This window comes from Narcine bancroftii, chromosome 7 (genome assembly GCF_036971445.1).
Source record: "Narcine bancroftii isolate sNarBan1 chromosome 7, sNarBan1.hap1, whole genome shotgun sequence".
In the NCBI taxonomy this organism is placed as follows: domain Eukaryota; kingdom Metazoa; phylum Chordata; class Chondrichthyes; order Torpediniformes; family Narcinidae; genus Narcine; species Narcine bancroftii.
The window spans coordinates 104324768-104342300 of NC_091475.1; the positions used below are offsets into that span (position 1 = coordinate 104324768).

A 17533-nucleotide genomic window follows, 5' to 3' on the forward strand; every position below is an offset into this window, starting at 1 on the left:
TGGAAGGTTATGGGCTATGAGAGAGGGGTGTTAGATTTATATTGTGGCTGGCAAAAATCTGTGGGCCAAAGGGAAATTTGTGTGCTGTGCTATTTGATTCTATGCACTGATTTTCCATTCACTGGCAAATCAAATTAAACATTATTTTATAGTAACATAATGGGCTGAAATAGGCTTAGGTGTGAAATGTCAACTGCCTTTTACTTCCCATGGATGCTGTGTGACCTGCTGAGTTTCTCCAGCACTTTTGTGTATTGCACTCAACCCCAGCATCTGCAGATTTTCTTGCTTACTTCAAATATTTTCTTTGGTAATTTAAAATCTGCAAATGTTGGAAATATGAAAAAAAAAATCAGAAAATTTTAGAAAAGCTCAGGTCAGGTAGAGAAAGAAAATTAATGTTTTACCTTCATGTAAATACTGTTGAACATTACACAAGAGATCATATTATTTAAAAATTCAAAAAAAATTATAATATATTCTGTTGCAATCAAAGAAATCCTAAACTTGAACTGCTTTACCAACCTTTTGCCTCCTAATGCAGTTTTTAAGGCAAGCCTCTTCAGGAAAGTTTTCAGTAGTTTGTCTGTAGTTTTCTTTGCATCTTTAACTGCCAGTTCCTTTCTCTTCCATCTATTTTCCTGATAAAAATGATGACTTCAATTAACCAAGACCAAGTATTATTGTGTATTCATTTTGCACAATTAAAGCATCACTGACACAAGAAATCGGAGTTGGCCATTGGAGTAGAGTCTGCTTCATCATTCAATCTGAGCATCCCTGATCTGGTCTGCTCCACCTACCCAACTGTTCTGCATAAGCTTTAATTATTAAGTTGAGATAATCACTTCTTTAGCAAATAAAAATGAGTAGGATTAAATCAGTAAACTGATATGTGTATGAAAGCACAAAAGGCATTGACAGGATAGACAAAGTCTTTTTTCAAGGGTTAAAATATCAAATACTGGGAGGGAATAGGTTGAAGTTGAGAGATTAAAAAAAAATGTGTATATAAAAAACAATGCCCTGCCCAGAGTGGTAGGCAGCTGGAAGAAGCTCTTGGGAAGGTGGGTGAAGGGGGATTGGTGGAACCAGATGCAATAGTGATGTGGAAGATGCATTTAGACAGACACGTAAATGTTCAGGAAATGGAGGGATGTGGATCAGATGGGATTAGTCTGAAATGTAATATTGTAGTGGCCCATGGCCCACTCCATGGGCCAACACAGCAAACAGTCATCGAACACGACAATCGGGCAGCATGCAGGATGAGACGCCGCACCCATAGGTGCAGGAATAGTGGTTGAATCAGCCAATCACAGCCAGTGGATCCCATGGGGTCTAATCCGGGCCTGTGCATCCTGGACAACTAATCAGCAACTGGCCTCGCTCAAGCCATGCCCTGGTGGTGACACGGCTGGCTGCTATAAAAGGCAGAGCTGCAGCCCAATAAAGTCAGTGTCGATTATACTCCCTTAGAGTGTGATTCTTCTTTCTACCTTTCCACTGAGCTATAACTGTAGCAACCCCACTACAGTGGTGACCTCGACTAGTCCAAATGGTGCTTTGGACCCAACAATGGAGGAATAGCTTACAATAAACACCGTAGCGTTGAAGCTGCCAGGCTTCTGGATTTCTCAACCATGCATGTGGTTCCAGCAGGCCAAGGCACAGTTTGCCATTTGCCAGATCTCCGCAGATGACAAACGTTACTACCACGTGGTCAGTGCCCTCAATCAAGACACTGCAGCCTGCATCATTGACTTCCTCCAGCAGCCCCCGGAACAAGGGTTGTATGTGGACATCAAGGAGCTATTAACCCGCACTTTCAGGTTCTCAAAATGCAAGCGCACAGCCCGACTGCTGCACATCGACGGTTTGGGGACAGGGCCCCTTCCCCCTACATGATCGACATGCTTGCTCTCAACTATGGCCACACCTCTTGCCTGCTGTTCCAGCAGATCTTTCTGGAGCAGCTGCCTGAAGACATCTGGGTGCTCGTCACGGACGAAGACTTTGACGACTCCCACTGGTTAGAATACTGTTTCGGGGAAATGCCAAGGCCGGCTATCATTGATAGCTGCGACAAACAGCCAAATGCATAGCCTCCTCCACATCCAAAACTCCCTGTCAGGTTGATATTTTTGGTGGACACCGGGGCACAGTACAGCATCCATCCCCATCCAGACTAGAAGCCTGTAGCAGCAAGGTGGGCTGAGAACTTTGAGCAGCAAACGGCTCCCACATTCAGACATTTGGCACCCATACAGTTCCCCTCTGCTTTGGGGACAGACAATTCACCTGGAAGTTTACGGTGTCGGCTGTAAAACAACCATTGCTGCGTGCTGATTTCCTGAGAGCCAACTCACTACTGGTGGACATTAAGGGGCGTCGGCTGGTACACACCTGGACATTTCAGACACTCGAACAAGGGTACTGAACTTACTAACCCCCATCTACACTCGGTGTGTACTGCCAACAACTAATCACTACACCCCATTTCAACTCAGCGGAACCCAAACATAGGGTGAGACACCAAACTATTATGGAGGGCCCTGCCAGGGCATGGCGTATCTCCCCCCTCCCCCCTGAGAAACTCAGCCTGGCTAAGAAGAGTTTCGAAAGGTGGTGGAACTCAGCATTGTGCAGCGCTCGATACCCCATGCCCCCACCCCCCTCCATATGGTACCTAAGCCAGATGGAATTTGGAAGCCATGCAGATGCTACTGCAGCTTTAACGAGGCCACCATACTTGACAGATAACCCGTGCCCCATATCTTCATCGCTAATCTTCATCAGGGGTTATCATCAGATCCCAGTCCACCCTGATGACATTCCCAAAACTGCCAACATAACCCCCTTTGGATTGTTCGAATTCCTCTGCATGCCATCCGGGCTGAAAAATGTGGATCAGACTTTCTAAAGGGAAAACCTGGGCTGGGATCTGCACTTTACCTTCGTCTACCTCGCTGACATTTTAATAGCCAGCCACACCCGCACTGAGCATGCCACTCACTTAAGACTATTGTTCTCCAGGCTAAGTGAGTTCGGTTTAACCATCACTCTGGCCCTCACTGTTCACGCTAGCTATAGAACCACTGGCAGAACTGATAGGAACAGAAAATAAAATAAGAGGGATGTGTATAAAAGAGAAGGAATATAAAATCAGTCTATTTGCAGATGACATCATAGTATACTTAACAGAACCAGAAATATCAATAAAAGAACTACATAAGAAATTGAAGGAATATGGAGAAGTATCGGGGTACAAGATCAACGCAAATAAAAGTGAAGCAATGCCAAGGAATAATGGGGATTTCTCAAAGTTTAAGAAAGAATCACCATTTAGATGGCAAACACAAGCAATCCGATACCTAGGTATACAACTAGATAATAATCTAGGCCATCTATACAAACTAAATTATCAGTTATTAATGAAGAAATTATAAGACGACTTAGAACATTGGAAAGATTTACCACTAACACTGATAGGAAGGGTAAATTGCATTAAAATGAATATCTTCCCAAGGATACAATACCTATTTCAATTGTTACCAATTCACCCAACAGCGAAATTCTTCAAGGAGCTAAAGAAAATAATAAGGAAATTCTTATGGAAAGGGGGAAAACCGAGGATAGCGCTAGATAAATTAACAAAATGGTACAAACAAGGGGGGCTTACAGCTACCAGGGAAAAACCAGATTGGACCAGATTAGAGCTAGATAAAATAGGGGAGAATGTACCTGAACATATATTATATAAGTGGGATGAAAAGCTGGTGCAACATAGGAATTCATCAGTACTGCACTATCTGCTCAACATTTGGAAGAAGATTCACATAGAAAGGAATAAAACAAATTATCAACTACCAAAATTAATATTGACGCAAAATCAACTAATCCCTTTCACAATAGATAACCTTTCTTTTAGAGAATGGGAGAGAAAAGGGATCAAAAGAATAGAAAATTGTTTTTCGGGAAATAAATTATTATCTTTTGAACAAATGAAGGACAAATATGGTATAACTTACAGTACAATGTTTGCATACCACCAACTGAAAAACTTTTTGAAGGACAAATTGGGAAGCAGGCAGAGGTTACCAGAAGGAAACAATCTTGAATATGTGATTGCAGACACAATGATAATTAAAAGATTTATAACAAACATGTACATCAAACTGCAAGAGAAAGAGAACGAGGAAACAAGCTGTAAACCCAAACAAAAATGGGAACAAGATCTAAACATAAAGATAAAGAATGAAACATGGGAAAAGCTATGCTCCGGAACTATGAGAAGTACAATAAACACGAGGTAACGCATGATACAATACAATTGGTTACAAAGGCTATACACTATGCCCCAAAAGGTAAATAAATGGGACCCAACAGTATCAGACAGATGTTTTAATGTAAGAAGGAAATGGGAACAACAGTACATGCAATTTGGGCATGTGGGAAAGTGGAAAAGTTTTGGGAAGATCTAAACCAGGTATTAAATAAAATCACAAAAAGCAACATACCAAAAAATCCAGAGATCTTTCTTCTAAGTAATATAAGAAGAAAAGAACTTGGACTCAATTTGGATGGAGCACAAAAAAAAATTATTATGATAGCCTTAGCTGTAGCAAAAAAATGTATTATGTCAACCTGGAAATTAGAAGATAGCCTGAGAATACAGCAATGGTACATAGAAATGAATAAATGTATTCCATTTGAAAAAATAACACATAATTTAAGAAACATCACAGTATTCAAACAAATTTGGGAACCGTATATGGAACACAACAGAGAAGTCCTACCGCAGACCTCCACCACCTAAAATGACAGAAGGAGAAGACGAAATGAAATGACCCAGTATGTAAAAATAGATGACATAATTTTCTTGTTTATTTCATTGTGTGAGGACATTGTTTAATGGGTTTAATGTATCATATATGTTGAACGTTGAGTGGGTGGGGAGGGGGGTGAAGAAAGGAGGGAAGGGAGGGGGGAAAAGGGGAGAAAATGACACTGTGTATATTCAAGAGGGAAATGTTTGTGTGTATTTTGGTCAGTGTGGTTCATAGTGTGAAAAATAAAAAAAAATTAAAAAATAAAAAAAATCTGGCCAAGTGCCAGTTTGGCCAAGAGACAATTGATTTCCTGGGCCATCGCATTGGTCAACATGGGGCCAAGCTGTTTCCCACCAAAGTGGATGCTATTTGTTCCTTCCCCAGACCAACGACCGTGAAGGGACCGCAAGAGTTTGCAGGTGTGGTGAATTTTTATCATCCCTTCATACCTGCTGCGGCCTACATCATGAGTCTGCTATTTCCTCTCATGGCAGGGCCCAGTAAAGACATTCAATGGGACACAGGCTTTCCAAGCAACCAAAGACGTCCTAGCCAAAGCCACCATTCTTATGCATCCCAGGACAGATGCCCCGACCGCCCTCATGGTAGACACCTCCAGCACAGCAGTCAGGGGTGTATTTGAGCAACTGGTTAACAGAAAGTGACAGCCACTGGCCTTTGTCAGTAAACATCTCAAGCCAGCAGAGCTCAAGTATAGTGCCTTTCATAGGGAGCTGTTAGTGTTATACATGGCAATATGGCATTTCCATTACTTCCTGGAGGGCAGGAAGTTCAAAATTTACACAGACCACAAACTACTTACCTTTGCTTTCAGCAAGGTGTCAGACCCGTGGTCAGCAAGGCAACAACAGCACCTGTCCTACATATCCGAATTTTCAATGGACATTTTGCATGTCACTGGCAAGATAGATGCTCTATCCCATCTGGCTATCCTAGCAATTCACGACGCCCTCCCGGAAATCAACTATGCGGCCCTGGCAGATGTGCAGCAAGCAGACGCTGACATACTGGTATACCGGACAGCACTTACTGGCCTGCAACTGGAGGACATCCAGATCGCCCCAGGTAACCGCACACTGCTCTGCAACACCTCGACTGCTAAACTGCGCCCTGTCACTTGGAGGAGACGAATTTTCAATTTGGTTCACAATTTGGCTCACCCAACATCTATCAGGACTGCAGTTAGAATGGTGCCCAACAGCTAAGTCTGGCATGGCTTCATAAAGTGGTCACTCAGTGGGCCAAAACATGTACTCAGTGCCAGGCTTCCAAGGTCCAGACACACATTAAAACCCCTCTGCAGCCTTTCGAACCAGCACGCTGCCGTTTCAGCCACATGCACATAGACATTGTGGGGCCCCTACCTGTATCCAGAGGTGCACATTATCTATTGGCCATGGTCAACTGGATGACTAGAGGTGGTGCCGCTACCTGAAATCTCCACAAAGACATGCGCACGGGTATTATTGAACATCAGGGTGGCACTTTTTAGGGTCCTTGAACACTTAACATCAATTCACTTCCAGCCTGTAGACCGCCTTAGCAAATGCCCTGGGAACTTAACTCCATCACACCACAGCATACCACCCGCAGGCCGACAGGCTGGTGGAGAGGTTCCAGAGGCTTCTGAAGACAGCCCTAATGACCTGACTCACCAGACTGAACTGGGTAGATGAACTCCCTTGGGTCTTGCTAGGCATCCGCATCACCCCAAAAGAGGATCTCGAGGTGTCTTCTGCCGAGTTGGTCTATGGCACGTGCCTAGTCATCCTGAGTGAATTTGTGGCAGCTTCCAAGGACTTGGGGAGCCCCTGGCAGCTACATTGTCTTGACTGCACAAGGACCTGGGCTCATTAGCCTAGTTAAGCCCAGAGCTTACGGGCAAGCCAGCACCTTTGTCTCAAAAAACTTTGCAGATCGTCACTATGTTTTCGTCTGATGCGGGTCCACTGGCCACCCCTTCAATGGTCTTATGAAGGGCCATATCACGTTGTCAGACACAATGGCTCCACTTGCGTGTTGGACATTGGTGGCAGAGAGGAGACCTTCATGCTCAACTGGCTGAAACCAGCCCAATTGGACATTAACCAGCCAGTTACTCACCCAACCCTACGGCGCAGGGATCGGCTCCCAAAAGAGAGTGTCCTGACTGCCAGTTCTTGGGGGGAGGGGGGGGGCCATGTAGCAGCCCACATCACAGGTCAACACAGCAAACAGCCGTTGAACATGACGATCAGGAAGACAGCAGGATGAGATGCCCGCACCCATAGGTGCAGGAATAGCGGTCAAATCGGCCAATCACAGCCAGTGGATCGCATGGGGTCTAATCAGAGCTTGCACATCCTGGAAAACCAATCAGCAGCCAGCCTCGCTCAAGCCACACCCTGGTGATGACACAGCCTGCTGCCTATAAAAGGCAGAGCTGCAGCCCAATAAAATCAGTGTCGATCACACTCCCTTGGTGTGTGAGTCTTCTTTTTACCTCGGGCTACAACCAGAGCTATAACCTATACGTGGTGTACTTCACCGTCAAAATCACCATGAGCATTGGCCAATGCTCCTAACAATAAGAAAAGGAAAAGCAGTTATTGAACCTTTGGCACAATTAATACATCAAAATGAAAATGTTAAGGGTATGAGAGTTCTGAATGAGGAATATAAGATTAATTTTTTTGCTGATGATGTTTTATTATATTTGGTGGATCCTGATATTTCTTTACCAGCAATTCAAGAATCTTTAGAAAATTATGGTCAATTATCTGGTTATAAGGTAAACTGGACTAAAAGTGAAATTTTGTCAATTTGTAAAGATGATTATTCAATATATAAAAATATTATAAATTTGAAGTGGACTAAACAAATTAAATATTTAGGAATTAATGTTAATACAGAATATCAAGATTTATATTCAATTAATTATCTTCCTTTAATAAAAAAAATTAAGTTAGATTTGATTAGGTGGAAGGATTTACCTTTAGGTTTATTGGTGAGGATTAACACTATAAAAATGAATATTTTTCCTCGGATACAGTATTTGTTTCAATCAATTCCTTATTTTTAAAAAAAAAGTTTTTTTAAAGGATTTATATAAAGCAGTTAGAGATTTTTTAAGGAAGGGAAAATTTCCGAGGTAGCAATGAAAAAGTTGATGTGGGATTTTCAATTTGGAGGTTTGAGATTACCGAATTTTCAACATTATTATGAGGCAGCTCAATTTAAATTTCTTAGTGCATTAATGAATACGGAGGACCCACCTAGTTGGGCAAAGATAGAAATGGCAGTTATTTCAGAAAAATTTCCACATGAGTTTTTGTTTCGATGGAATAAAAAATTATTATGAACTTATGATGTACCAATATTGAAACATTTATTGAATTTATGGACAAGTAAACTTAATAAATTGGGGCTTAAAAATAAATGGTCTGGGCGAGTGCCATTATATAATAATCAACTTGTTCCTTTTACAGTCTCCAATATTACTTTGAAACAATGGGAAAGGAAAGGAATAAAAAATTTATCAGATTGTTTTTTTGAAGGATGTTTTTGTTCTTTTAAGGAATTACAAAGGAAATTTGGTATTAGTGGAAATTCTGTATTTGTATATTATCAGTTAAGATCATTTGTAAAACAGGTATGTGGCCGACATATGATTTTATTGCCTGAAACTAGTTTTGAGAAATATGTACTTTCCATACCAAAAAAGGGGTATATATCTGATTTGTATTGTATTTTACAAGAAAATGAAAATAAGATAGATTGGGATAAAGATAAATTGAAATGGGAAAAAGATTTAGGTTTTATAATAGCTGAAGAAACTTGGATGGAAATTTGTCAGAATAGTATTCGGAAATTGATTAATGCTAGATTAGCGATGATTAATTATAATTTTATACATCAATTATATTTAACACCAGAGAAATTAAAAAAGTTTGGTCTTAGTAAGCTAGATTGTTGTTTTCGTTGTGATCAGACGGCTAATACTTTTTTTACATACAGTTTGGTTTTGTGATTGATTGCAACAGTTTTGGAAAGGTATTCAATCTATATTTCTTTGGCTTGGCTTCGCGGACGAAGATTTATGGAGGGGGTAAAAAGTCCACGTCAGCTGCAGGCTCGTTTGTGGCTGACAAGTCCGATGCGGGACAGGCAGACACGATTGCAGCGGTTGCAGGGGAAAATTGGTGGGTTGGGGTTGGGTGTTTCCTCCTTTGCCTTTTGTCAGTGAGGTAGGCTCTGCGGTCTTCTTCAAAGGAGGTTGCTGCCCGCCAAACTGTGAGGCGCCAAGATGCACGGTTTGAGGCGATATCAGCCCACTGGCGGTGGTCAATGTGGCAGGCACCAAGAGATTTCTTTAGGCAGTCCTTGTACCTTTTCTTTGGTGCACCTCTGTCACGGTGGCCAGTGGAGAGCTCGCCATATAACACGATCTTGGGAAGGCGATGGTCCTCCATTCTGGAGACGTGACCCATCCAGCGCAGCTGGATCTTCAGCAGCGTGGACTCGATGCTGTCGACCTCTGCCATCTCGAGTACTTCGACGTTAGGGATGTAAGCGCTCCAATGGATGTTGAGGATGGAGCGGAGACAACGCTGGTGGAAGCGTTCTAGGAGCCGTAGGTGGTGCCGGTAGAGGACCCATGATTCGGAGCCGAACAGGAGTGTGGGTATGACAACGGCTCTGTATACGCTTATCTTTGTGAGGTTTTTCAGTTGGTTGTTTTTCCAGACTCTTTTGTGTAGTCTTCCAAAGGCGCTATTTGCCTTGGCGAGTCTGTTGTCTATCTCATTGTCGATCCTTGCATCTGATGAAATGGTGCAGCCGAGATAGGTAAACTGGTTGACAGTTTTGAGTTTTGTGTGCCCGATGGAGATGTGGGGGGGCTGGTAATCATGGTGGGGAGCTGGCTGATGGAGGACCTCAGTTTTCTTCAGGCTGACTTATAGTTTATATAATATCTATGTTGTATTAGATCCTGATATATTTTTATTAGGGAATATGCAATCATTAATCGATTTAGACTTAAATGATTATCAGATTTCTTTTATCTATTTAGCCTTAGCAGTGGCTAAGAAATGTATAGCGCTTTCTTGGAAAGATAGAAATATACTAACCTTAGATAGGTGGTATTTAGAGATGAAGTCTTGTTTAATTATGGAAAAGATATCTTTTTCAATTCAAGATAAGATGTCTTTTTATAAGTTGAAGTGGACTCCATTTGTTAAGTACTTGCAATTAAGTCTGATTTAAATATGTTTTATGTGGGATATTTTAGATTTGATAACTTTTTTAATTAATATTTTTACTTGTTATTTTCTTTTGTTTGTGAGTTTTTTTAAAAATATATAATATTACTAACTTTATTAATTCTTCACTTTATTTGGGGGGAAGGGTGGGGTTTTTTTATATATAGTTTTTTTTAGTGGTCGTATAAATGGGGGGGGGGGTTAGATTGATTTAAGTTAGGTTATTAACGTTGTGTTGCAATAATTACTTCATTTTTATTTTTTCTTTAAATGTAATTTCTTTGTTTTATTCATGTAATAGAATCTTTAAATAAAGTTTCAAAATAAAAGGAAAAGCCAAAGAAAATCCTATAATAGACTCTGAGTGACTGTGGATTAGCCTCTAGCACACCCACAGCCTCTGTGGCCACATAGACTCCTGTTCAAACCATTGATAGCCTGAGCTTCAGGTCCAAATCTCCGATATGAACAGGAAGCCTTCATCGCCTGAGGCTCTTAAGGGAGCCCTTCTTGTCCCCAGCATCCTCTCAAATCCCAGTTCCAATACCTAGTTCCCATGAGCCAGTCTCCAGCAGCTTGTGTGCATCTTTAAACCACAAGTCACCAGCATCCAGATTTGGCATTATTAGGGCACAGACATTGTGGGCAGTAGGATCTATTTCTGGGCTGTACTGTTCGAGTGTCATTGATTCAATCATCAGAGAACAGGCCTTTCAGCCCAAATAATGCATGCCAACAAAGTTACATTCTTGGCTCATCCCATTTGACTTCATTTGGTCCATATCCATCCATAAATCTGTCAAAGTTTTTTGAATGTTATTATCGTGCTCACTTCTACTATTTCCTCTGTTAGCTCATCCTAGGTACGATCCACCCTGAGTGAAAAAAATTGCCCCTCAGGTCTTTCACCTCTCACCTTAAACCTATGTCTTGTAGGTTTAGAATCACCTACCCTGTGAATAAGACTGTGAGCATTCATTATTTTCATGCACCTTTGTTCCAGGCAATAAAAACTCAGTTTATCCAATCTCTCCCAAAACTCAATCCTCCAGCCCAGTGTAGGTTAATTGTGTGTAAATTGGGTGGCATGGACTCATGGGCTGAAATGACCTGTTACCATGCTGTATGTCTAAATTTAAAATTTTTTAAAAAGAGCATAATTTTGACACAATGGGATCATATCTGAAGTTCTAATAAATGGGACAGCAAAAATATTAAAGTGCAAAATATACCTCATTCTACTTCTTTTAAGAAAAAAAAGTTCTTTACTAAAGAAAATGCACCAAACTTGATTCACTTTATTTTAATAACAAAATTAAATTAATTTTTCCATTAAGTCTAAGAATTATGGGGACTTCCTGTCAAAGCTTCATTTTTTATGTAAAATAGTTTTACCACAAAAATCTTACTTAAAAATTCCACTCTTTGCAGATATACAATAGTCCTAAGATATGACTAATAATATATATATTGCTGTATGGTTGATTTTATATCATAGCTGCTTTCAAAAGCATATCACTTCAGATCCCAAACTCTTAGTGTTCAGTTCATCTGGAATGGATTCAACACAACAGGTGAAGTAAGTGCTATCAATCCAATCACTAACAGTTAACTTGCTGATCTTTTTGAGAAACTTTTCTTAAGCTACCCCAAATACTGTAGACCTGCTTAGTTTAATTTTGTTGCAATAAAGATGGTGTGATTTTGCTATCTATCCATGCAAATAAAATTCATTTTCATTGGACAATACTTACCAAAGTTTGTTTCTTCAGCAGTGGCATCTTTCCATCAAAAACAACTAAAGGCCTTATTCGATAAAATAACAATTTACAAAGTCGATGGAATAAAATCAAAAGGTGAGCATTAGGTACAGAGTTACCATGGCGATCTCGTGCTCCCTTCACAGCCTGATTTAACCAAATGCTGATATCTTTTGAAAAGTAGTTAAGAAAAATTAGGAAAATCTAAACAGTATTAAATTAAATAATATTACTCTTCAAAATCTCATAGTAAGCATTAATACATAGCAAGACAATTTAAAATAGGGATTCAACAAAAACATTTCCACATTTGCTGAAGTTCACATACTTTCAAACAGTCTTTCTAGTGAAATTATTAAGATTTTTAAAAAATGTTTTATTCTCACAAATAATGCATTTTTCAAATAAATAAATAAATAAATACAAGAAACATCAAACTTTCTTTTATCACCGAAAAGGCACACAGAAAAATTGTTTCAATTCAACATTTTTAAACATTATGCAAATAATTTACAACCTGCTGATTGCCAAGTGGCAATCTTACTCAAATTAATGATTTAAATACAAGAAATTAAAATTGAAAGCATCACTTTTTTCATGCAGTCAACACTATTATAAAGCTGAGTTGGAGTAAACTATTAAGAACACAACTCACCAACTACCTCCACCCCCCATCAAAAATGTGGAAGTTGACTGTATTCTGAAACCTTAATTGAATAATTCACCTGGAAATTGGCAGTTGTTAATAGTTCAGAATCATTTCAGTAATTAGCCAATATTTTGACTTCAAGTCTTCTGAATAGGAAGTGACACCACAAGTTTTTCATTGAATAGTGCAATGCTGGATCACTGTATTGTCTAAGACTCTAAATATTTGAATTTCTATGCAAACTTCACTCAATGCATGTGGCCTACAGCCCAGAAGTTCAGATGTTGCCTAACAAGAATATTCCAAAACATTTACTTAGAAAATGCAATACATATCTAAGTTTCAAAATATCACCACAGATAACGTTCAGCAAATATTCGACATTAGAAAGGTCATTCATTCATTATTCGAAAGGAAGAAGAAATTGGTCTACGTTTCCACTAGAGTAACAACAGTGTAAATTGCAAACATTAACTTTACACTTGATGCTGCAACAAAAGTTAAGCCTAAATTTGGGGTCAAGCAGAACCACATTTATAATTCCTCTTTCTTTCACAGGAAAATTAGGTCTCAAAAATGTGGTTTTCATTGTCAAATTTTCAAGGATAAAACCAACACTGAATTTGTGATCCCAAGCAGGGATTTGCTCTTTTGGCCTCCATCAGAGGGCCAAACAACAAGCATATGAAGGATACCAACAGCTATTATTTTTCCTTCAAGTGTTTCTGGGCTGATTGTTTGTCCTGTACATTCCAACAGCTTCCACAGCCCCTGAACTCCCATAATGCAGTTTAAGTCCACAAGGAGTAAAAGTTTTTTTCTGTTGCAGAGAAGGCCACAAAGGCAGCACCGGATGCCGTAGTATATTTCTTCAAAGAAGGAAAATCACTGCAATATCAAAAGCATACTGATACATTTATGAGTCCATTACAAACTTAAAGCTATTTTGTTTTGATTGCAGAATATAGGCAGTGCCCAGGTTAAATACAAATTCCATTACCTAGGTCTACATTTAACTTGAATTTGTATTTAAGTTGGAACAGGTATATACGGTCTTTATCTAGTGTCAGTTAGTCAAAAACGTTTATTTTAGAATATAGCATATTTAGTATATATTTTACCTTTTTATGTATAATAAATACTTCCTAACACTAAAACATAATAATACAGGTAATAATACTGTATGCAATAATAAAAGTAAGGTCCTGAAGTATTAACTATTACTCCCTTCTTTGTTTGGCCTGACCCGTTTCATGCATTGTAAGTAAAATGACACCAGGAATGGCTTTTGCAGACTCTGTGGTTTTTGTAATTTCCCCCACCCTCCTCCCTCCCTCCCTCCTTCTCGTTCATTCCTCCCTCCCCTCCCTCTCATTCATTCCTCCCTCCCCCTCACTCACTCACTCATCCTTCTGCTTCCTCTCACTTCCCTTCCTCTCACTCATACCATTTGCTGGGGGAGTGGGTGGCGGCAGCATCAGATCAGGCGGGGACCACGGACGGTGGCAGACCTCATCAGAGTCAGAAGGGGGGAGAATGGTGGCCACATCAGGGCGGAGGATGGGGGGTGGCAGCCGCTTCAAAGCGGGGGCGGGGAGTGGCTACCACGTTGGAGTTGGGGAGGGGGGGGGGGGTGGCGGCAACACAGCATGAGATCCAAAGTAGATATCCTTTCTTAGGCATTCCTCTAGGACCCCTCTGCCCACAGACACAAGAACAGGATTTCCCTTGTTTCCATCTACCACCCCACTTGCCTCTGCATCCAACACCAAAATCCAAATGCAGATTTTGCAGCCGCTTTTCAGATTCCCTCCGCCGAGGTCACCCAAACGTCTGATTCTTTGTTCCCACTTCCATTCTCGCCTCCTCTTCAACCTCAAAACTAGATAGGGCCCAGACAAGCCATCCGAAATATACGGAAGTCTGTCGACACCGTGGTTGAAGTAAAAACACACGATGCTGGAGAAAATTGAAGCTGGGGCTCTCTAATTCAAGGTAACATTTTATGCCAGCATAGAGGACCCTGCTTTTCTTTTCATCTTGCTACTTTACCTTGTAGCATAATCCATCTTTGACATTACATCTTTTCTGCCTCCATCAATCAGCTCCCCGTTGCTGCTCGATCTCATCAACTATCCTGCCACTTGGTGCCCTCTCCCAAACCCCGGATCGAGCACGTCTTCTCACCCTCAACCCTTTCTGACCCTTGAGTCCCCAGGTTTAGATCCTCAGCACAGACCAGGGGCCGAATAGGTCCACAACCGAAGCGATTGACATTACACATACCTCGATCAGTCACCGACTAAATATGACCTTCGACCTGTCCTCATTACGATCGATGATTGGTCACCTGATTCCGGCTCCCTGAGGCTTTGTTCTATTGGCTGCGGGGAGTGTCGTTCAAGTGACGTATGCTGTAATGGCGGACGGTCGTGAGGTGATGATAGTCGATGGTGGGTTGGCGACGGAGTTGGTCGCTGCGGGGTTGGACATACAGGTGGGTAGCAAAAGGGTGGCGTGATGCGGTTAAAGACCCGATGGATTAAGGAGATTCGCGTTTCGTCCCAGTCCCGTTTGATGTAATCTTCACCCAAACCCGGGACCGTACTTTGCGCGTCTTCTTGAATGATTCTTCGTCCTGTAACCTTTCCATTTTCCGCGGTTGTTGTCTGAGATGGTGACTTTCCAGTATTTTGTCCCCTTCAACCGCATTATTTTCAACGTTCTGAGAGATCACTGATATTAACGGGCTTTTTTTTAACATTGCACCTTCTCGTGCAATTTCACTTGGTCGCTACTTTATGTATATATTTTTTGGGGGGGAGGGGTTTGCTCATTTTCCCTGCTCGACATGCTTGATTTCTAACTTTGTGATTTCTGATGAAGTCCTGGCTCGTTTTTCTCATTACGAGTACTACCAGATATGCAGGGAGGGTATTTCCAGCATATTTTGTTTATATTTTTCAACAGTGTTCTGTGTAAATGGGGTCTCAGGCCAATAAATTTACATCCACCTGTTTTTTCCCCTTATGTTGTCTGACCTGGTGAGATTTACAAAATTTCTTGTTTTTCATATTTCAAACAAACATTATCATGGGATAACAAACATTAATAACACAAAGGATGCTCATCATAGTATTTCCAGCCAATATTGGACATAAATCTACCTCATTAGTTTAAGCCAACATGAGTTACTTTTAAGATGTGCCTGAATTTTTGTTTCCACAGCTCTTTCATAACACCACTGCTTAGTTCTCTGCAATAGTTTCTCAAACTTGTATGTTTGTAAAGAATTGTACTGTAATTTCAAATTAACTAAATGCATCTTATCTTCCATAGAATTTCATTGTAAATCTTTTTCCAAACTCTATCTCCTTTTCCAATTTGTTAAATTCAGACATTTGTAATTTCTTAACCTTAACAGTATAACTAATAATTCATCCTCTTAAATAAGCCTTCAAAGCATCCCACAAAACAAATTTACTATCAACTGATCCTATATTTGTTTTCAAAAGAATTTGGATTTGGTCTCTTATGAATTTGCAAAATTCAGGATCCTTCAACAACAAAGAATTAAATTGCCAACGATAAACATTCTCTACTCTCTCCGAAGCAGTACAGGTAATTAAAAGTAAAGAATGATCAGACAAAATCCCAGCTTTGTTTGCTTTGGCCATTGAACCTTTCGCCCAGATGATTAGGGAGGATAGTACTATTCAAGGTATTAAGGTGAATGTAAGATAAATTTGTTTGCAGACGATGTCTTGATATATTTAACACATCCTTTGCAATCTTTGGAGACTTTGCATAAATGTGTGGAACAGTATGGCGTGCTATCGGGATATAAAGTTAACTGGGGAAAAAAGTGAAATGCATTTAGATGAAGTGCATTATTTGTCTTGTAGACAGGTTGTAAAGTTTAAATGATCTGATTGGATTAAGTATTTAGGTATGACTATTGATAGTCACTAAGTTGAATTGAATTATTTACTCTTACTGTCTAGAATTAAGTATGATTTTAATTGGTGGAAGGATTTACCCATAATGTTGATAGGATGGGTTAATTGTATTAAAATTAATCTTTCCCTGAATTCAATTTCTTTTTTAGTCTATTCCATGTAGAATCCTTCAATTTTTTAAAAAGATTTGAATGCTTTGGTGAGAAAATTTTTGTGGAAAGACAAAATTGCAGAAGTAAACTTGTAAATGTGCATTAGGAGGTTTGCAACTTCCTAATTTCCAAAATTATTATGATTCAGCTCAGTTGAATTTTATTAATAGGATGTTTCAAGTGGACAACCCTCTGATATGGGCTAATATTGAATTATCTCAGATAGGTGATGGACCAGTGTATTTATCGATGGAATTCTCAGTTATTAAGTAATTATAATTTACTGGTGTTAAAATATTTAATGGAAAATTATAGAATTTAAAAAATGAAATTCTAGGTACACAAGGGAAAATTTTGGCTAAAACATATTTGTTTCAAAATAAGATTTTTCCCTTTACAGTTAATAATCAACTTTTGAAGTTGTGGGAGCAAAAATAAATTAAATTGATAGAAGATTGTTATGAGACAGATTATTTTATTTATTTTCAAAGAAATGAAAGAGAAATATCTTTGTGTACTCTTCTTCTATTATCAAGTTAAAGCATTATTGTTAGATAATTTTGGATGTACTTTGAGGCTTCTTAGAAGGTCTAAATCTGAAATTTTACTTATGCCGGTTTAAAAAAAAAAGGATTTATATCTGATATGTATGCTTTATTCTAGATTAAAATGCTTAAACCAGATGTTTTTAAATCTAGAGTGAAATGGGAAAAAAAATTTGGAAATATCTATTTCTCAAGATGATTGGATGTCTATATATGAGGACAGTATGACTAAAATTGTAAATGTAAGGTTCATTATAACTTTATCCATCAACATGAGGGGTTTTGATAATGGTGGGGAAAATCTGCTGTGGCATTGCCATTTTAATGGATGTTGCTGGGAGGTGAGGGTAGTTGTAGGGGGGGGGGGAAGAG

The 17533-nt window shown here is 39.7% G+C and overlaps 2 protein-coding genes across 9 annotated transcripts in view; one reads left to right on the forward strand and one right to left on the reverse strand.

Moving 5' to 3' along the window:
• The window catches only part of ercc5 (excision repair cross-complementation group 5), a 72188-nt gene extending 57354 nt beyond the window's left edge, over positions 1-14834 (reverse strand). For 2 of the 4 annotated variants that reach the window (XM_069890683.1, XM_069890680.1), the window contains exons 1-4: positions 14558-14756; positions 13201-13393; positions 11851-12026; positions 526-641 (exon numbers count right to left, since the gene is read on the reverse strand). In XM_069890683.1, coding sequence (XP_069746784.1) covers positions 526-641; positions 11851-12026; positions 13201-13288 — 380 coding nt within the window. In that variant the 5' untranslated portion in view covers positions 13289-13393; positions 14558-14756. Of the gene's footprint in view, positions 1-525; positions 642-11850; positions 12027-13200; positions 13394-14557; positions 14766-14791 lie in introns of those variants that run through there. The other 2 variants (XM_069890682.1, XM_069890681.1) reach the window with 2 other exon arrangements.
• An 86-nt stretch (positions 14835-14920) lies between these two features.
• The window catches only part of LOC138739160 (homocysteine S-methyltransferase YbgG), a 40301-nt gene continuing 37688 nt past the window's right edge, over positions 14921-17533 (forward strand). For all 5 annotated transcript variants that reach the window (XM_069890694.1, XM_069890695.1, XM_069890692.1 and 2 more), the window contains exon 1: positions 14921-15002. In XM_069890694.1, coding sequence (XP_069746795.1) covers positions 14925-15002 — 78 coding nt within the window. In that variant the 5' untranslated portion in view covers positions 14921-14924. The remainder of the gene's footprint in view (positions 15003-17533) is intronic.